Source organism: Corvus brachyrhynchos, unplaced genomic scaffold, assembly GCF_000691975.1.
Source record: "Corvus brachyrhynchos isolate BGI_N302 unplaced genomic scaffold, ASM69197v1 scaffold72, whole genome shotgun sequence".
Classification (NCBI taxonomy): domain Eukaryota; kingdom Metazoa; phylum Chordata; class Aves; order Passeriformes; family Corvidae; genus Corvus; species Corvus brachyrhynchos.
In genome coordinates this window covers 2,364,369-2,369,607 of record NW_008236763.1, presented here as the reverse complement: position 1 = coordinate 2,369,607, position 5,239 = coordinate 2,364,369, and the positions used below count along the sequence as shown (strand labels likewise).

General features: G+C 60.1%; 1 protein-coding gene across 2 annotated transcripts in view; it reads right to left on the bottom strand.

Moving 5' to 3' along the window:
- Positions 1–366: 366 nt before the first annotated feature.
- TMCC2 (transmembrane and coiled-coil domain family 2) overlaps positions 367–5,239 on the bottom strand; it is an 8,130-nt gene continuing 3,257 nt past the window's right edge. For both annotated transcript variants that reach the window (XM_017727259.1, XM_008644739.2), the window contains exons 2-4: positions 2,182–3,116; positions 1,805–1,940; positions 367–1,151 (exon numbers count right to left, since the gene is read on the bottom strand). In XM_017727259.1, coding sequence (XP_017582748.1) covers positions 840–1,151; positions 1,805–1,940; positions 2,182–3,116 — 1,383 coding nt within the window. In that variant the 3' untranslated portion in view covers positions 367–839. The remainder of the gene's footprint in view (positions 1,152–1,804; positions 1,941–2,181; positions 3,117–5,239) is intronic.

Below are 5,239 nucleotides of genomic sequence, written 5' to 3'. Positions count from 1 at the left end.
GGGGGGGGGGGGGGGGGGGGGGGGGCCCCCCGCTCCCCCTCCTCCCCCTGCCCCACCAGCTTTGATTCACAAATGGAAACAAGAGTCTGGAGTTAAATTAAAAACCACGCACACGCACACGACACGGGGCAGAGGCTGGAAGAGTCCTGGTGTCCCTGAAGAGATCGGATCAACTAAAGCCAAAGAGTTGGGAAGTCAAGAAATGGAGCCAGCGCGGGGGGTGGTGCCCGTGCCCGTGCTGAGTGCCCTGGGTGTGCCCAGCCCCCCGTGGGGACACCGGGGCGGTGTCACAGCCCCGCTGTGTCCTGGCTGGGCTGTGCTGGGTGTGGCAGAGGCTGGTGGGACGTGTGTGTCCTGCTGTGTTTGCCCCGGACCCGCGGCCTCCATCTCCACCTGCTTCGCTTTCGCTCCGTCCCAGGACTTTTTGCCACCTTGGTTGTCCAGGCCGAAAGGGAAAATCCTGCCCCAATGAACTCGTCTCCTCTCCTCTCCTCTCCCTACTGGGAGTTCTTGCAGAGCCAGGTTTGGTCCAGCTCAATCCTTCCCACCAACTGAAGACCCCTGGTGAAGATCTCCTTCCCAGGGACTTCAGGCTGACCTTTAAAAAACCACCCAAAACCCCTCATAAAAACCCAGAAATCACCGGTGCATTCCAAAACTCCTCCTCGCTCCCCATCCCACCCTTCCCAAACATCCCCGAGGGCCGATGGATCCCAGATCCAGGTGACAGCTGTGGAGGGCTGGGAAAGCAGCCGAACCGAGCGTGCGGAGAAGGCTTTGGACCCTCATCCCCCTGTCCCTCTCCTCGTCGGGAAACGAAAACCTCCCAGATCTGCGGATCAGCTGGGGAGCAGGACGTGCTCCAGGAAGTAGCTGATGGAGTCCCAGTGCTTCCAGAGGAAGAAGAGGAAGAGGACGAGCAGGGCGGTGCTGAGGATGCGCATGCGGGTCTTCATGAGCGGCGTGATGAAGTTGGCGATGGTGGAGACGAAGACGAGCAGCACGGCCATGAGGGCCAGGATGACGTTGATGAACTTGCCCAGCAGCGCCCGGGCGTTGGCGTTCTCCACCCCCTCCAGCTGCACCACCTGCTGCTGCTGCTGCTGCAGCTCCAGCTTGGTCACCCGCGTCAGGCACGACTCCACGGCCTCCTGCCGGGGGACAGCGGTGGCAGCGCATCCAGGGGTGTCCCCGGAGGGGTTCGGTGCCTCCCCGGCGACCCCGGGGCTCGCTGCTGGGCTGGGGAAGGGCTGGGTGCTGCGGGACTGTGCTGGCCCACACGTGGCTTGTCACAGCCCCGTGATGTGGTCACCCAGCTGGAGCACAGCAGGAGGGCAGGGAGTCGCTGTGTACAGGGGCATGGGAGTGACAGGACAAGGGGGAATGGGTTCCCAGTGGCAGATGGGATTTTGGGATGAAATCCCTCCCTGTGAGGGTGGGGAGGGGCTGGGATGGAATTCTCAGAGAAGCTGTGGCTGTCCCTGGATCCCTGGAAGTGTCCAAGGCCGGGCTGGATGGGGCTTAGAGCAGCCTGGGATAGTGGAAGGTGTCCCTGCCCATGGCAGGGGGTGGCACTGGGTGGGATTTAAGGTCCCTCCAACCCAAACCAGTCTGGGATTGCCTGGTTTTGGGGACAAGGTTTAGTGACCTGCTCCTTGCTGTGACAGCACCGCAGGGACAACCTCACCTGGAGGCTGCTGGGAGAAGGAATCCCATTCCCCCACCCTCCTTCCCAGCCCAGGGTCTCTCCCTCACCCCGTGGCTGGAGGGAGCAGAGGGTGGCTGAGCTTTCCCACAGCCCTACCTGGATGTCCCGTGCCCTCTCGTAGGACTGGTAGGCCACCTTCTCCTCCATGCTGGCCAGCTCCTGCTTCAGGTTGGTCATCTCGTTCTGGTGCAGCTCCGTGAGGTCGTTCAGCTGCTCCTCCAGGCGCTCGTACCTGCGCAGGGCAGCTGGGCTGGGACATCTCCCCGACACCCCCCCGGCACTGGGGACACCACCCAGCCCCTCCGACCCTCCCCTGGTTGTGGGAAAACATCTCAAGGTCCTCCACGGAGGTCTGGCAGTGAGGAGGGCTGCAGCTCCCCGTGTCTCTTGGCTGGATGAGCCCAGGAGAGCGGCTTGTGGTGCCCACAGAGCCACCCCGGGTGACACCACCCCTGGCAGCCGCCCGTCCCTACCTGTAGCGCTCCTCCTGCAAGCACTGGGTCATGTAGGTGTAATCCCGCTGCAGCTGGGCCTTGAGGTCCTCCATGGAGTCCTCCAGGTGGGACTGGCTGTCCTTGATCTCCCGCAGCTCCTCCAGGATGGTGTCGAAGTTGTTGTGGTGGCTGTCCAGCGTGTTGGACTTGGGGCTCCCCAAGCCGCCGGGCCCCGCCCCTGAGTTGCTGCCACCAGCGGAGCCCGAGGTGGCACTGGAGCACTCGTCATCGCTGCCGTACTTGGGGCTGGACACCAGGGTGGCACTGCCGCTCAGCGCCCGGGAGGCCTCCTCGGGGTGCCCGTCGTCCAGCGTGTCCTTCAGGTGGGCGATGTTGTCGGCGCTGCCGAACTTGTTGCGGATCAGGCTGGCGAACTCCCGCGGCTTGGACACCACGGCCGTGTGGGTGGCCTGGGACAGCCCCGAGAGCCCCCCCTTGACCCCTTCCACCACGCCCCCGCTGAAGCCGCTGATGCTGGAGCGGACGTTGGCGCCCACATCCTTCAGCCCTTGGTGCATGTCCCGGAAAACATCCTTGGGCTGGCGGGAGGGGCCGTTCTGCTCGATCTCCTTCAGCTTCTTGTGGTAGTGCTCCAACTTCTTGTGCAGCTGCGCGATGGTCTGCGCCGACTTCTGGTTCTTCTTCTCGAACACCTGCTTGATGCGCGACGCCTGCTGCTTGTCGGCGTTGTTGGCCAGCTTCAGGTACTCGGCCACGTTGTCATCCCGCGCCTCCTGCTCGATCTTGATCTGCTCCGTGATCTTGAGGATCTTCTGGTGCAGGTGCTCGATGGCGGCTTTGGTGCGGTGAGGGTCGGGGGTGCCATCGGGCACGTCCAGGCACACGGGGCCGTCGGCGTCGCCGTGCCCGGCGCCCGAGGGCAGGTTCAGGGTGGTCACGTCGCCCTTGTCCAGCTGGAGGAGAAGAAAAAGGAGGGGGATGCTCAGGGGAGGGAGGAAAAACCCCAGGAGGGAACCGGGCTTGGGATGCGGAGGGAGAGGCGAGAACTGGGCAGGGGAATAATTAACCAGAGAAGCTGGGGAGTTTTCCAGTTGGTTGGAGATTTCCCAGCCACGGCACCGCTGCTGGAATCCCAGGAATACAGCAGTGAAAGAGCACAGCAGCCAGTTCAGGGCTGGATTTTCCCAGTGGGTTTCAGCAAGGAGCAGCCACTGACTCTGCCTTTCCACCCTCGCCTTCTGCAGAGATGGGAACTGGGATTTCTCCAGCCAGCCCACCAGCTCCAGCCAGCCACTCCCAGGGAAAAGGGGTGAGGAAAACCAGGAATCATCACCAAATCTCCCCTCAGACCAGCGCAGAGCACGAGGATCGAGCAACCCAGAGGTATTTCGGTCCTGCTTTTAGCCTGGATGCACCCCAAAGTTGTCCAGCCCAAGAGAAACTGCCCTCACCCCAATTTGTGGGGCACTGGGGAACAGCTCCTGCTCCCAGCGCTGCAGCTGCAGGGACTCCTCTGCTTTTCCGAGCTCCCTCACCTGGCAGTGCCCAGCTCCTGTTGCAAACACCAGCTGCCACCGCAGGAAATCTGGACAAACGCCAAAATTCCATTTCACAGATGGCAAAACTGGAGCTTTGGGAGAGGAAATCACTCTCCTGAAGCCACATTTGCAGAGCCTGGATGGCAAGCCAGGCCCTGCCTTGTGGTCCCCATCCTGGACATGCTGCTTGCCCAGTTGGGAAAAACGAAAAACAACCAAAAAAAAATCCCCTAAATCCTCCCAGTTGCTGGGTTTTAAATGCAGATTCTTATGCAAAATCCCCCCCTGGTTGTGTAAATGGCTCCTGGCTTCTAATTAAGAGCTGCTTGAAAGTTAAATACCCTTGGCAGATCTGGATAATTTCTCATTTCCATCCCACTTTCCCCGAATGACCCTTTAATAGGGATAATGCTTCGGGATCACGTTGGGAGTGCGTTATCACCAGGAAACGCCGGCTGCAGGAGGGGAGGAATGTTCTCTCGAGATGCTGCTTGGGAACGCTCCCGTCTGGAGCAGGGGCTTGGAAAAGCCAGGGCCCTGCTGTTCCCTTCCATCTCCTCCTTTCCCTGTTGTTTGTGTCCTGCTGGGAGTCTGGGGGCGTTGGGATTTCAGCTCAGCTTCCCCCAAGCTGCTCCCCAAGGCTTTTCCTCTCTCCTCGCTGCAGCGGTGATGGAGCAAGGGCTGGAGGGTGAGAGGAAAAGGCCGATCCCAGCTGGACGGGCTCAGGCTGGAGTGGCAATTTTTTAAAAACAAAATCCAAGTCATAACAAACTTGCGGTTTTCAGACCTCACTCCCAGGCTATTTTTAGGCTGGGCCCTCCACGGAGGGTTTTGTTTTGGTTTCTTATCGAGAGGCAGAAATTAGGAACGGCAGGAAACAGATTTTTTGCCCAGATTTTGTGCAATTCTCTGGGCAGAGAAGGGAAAAAGTGACCGTGGCAAAGGAAAAGGCAGCTCTGGAGAGGCTGAAATGGGAAACACCCACTGGGGAGGGGAGGGGAAAGGTTGCTTAAGCCCTGTTTCCAAAGAGGGAGGTGCCCTCTGTAAAGCCAATCTTTGGCATTGGGAAATGGGGGGTTTAGATGGGATATTGGGAAGGAATTCCTGACTGGGAGGGTGGGCAGGGGCTGGGCTGGAATTCCCAGAGAATCTGTGTCTGCTCCATCCCTGGAAGCATCCAAGGCCAGGTTGGAGCAGCCTGGGATGGTGGAAGGTGTCCCTGCCCACGGCAGGGGTGGCACTGGATGGGTTTTAAGGCCCCTCCTAACCCAAACCGCTCCATAATTCCACGATTTATCCACAGGATTGCATCTGGGAGGGCAGGATGGATAGGGAAGAGCAGGGACCCAGCGCTGGGCTCAAATCCTGCCCCCTGCTCTCTGCCACACGGGGGAAAGGCACATCAGGTTATGGCTTTGAAAACAACCCCCCCAAAAAAGCCTGGATGTGGATCCCTGCGGCATTAACGGGCCCTGCCTGCTAAATCCCAGCCAGCCCAAATGACTGCGCAGGGGATTTAACGGGGGGATTACGGAAAG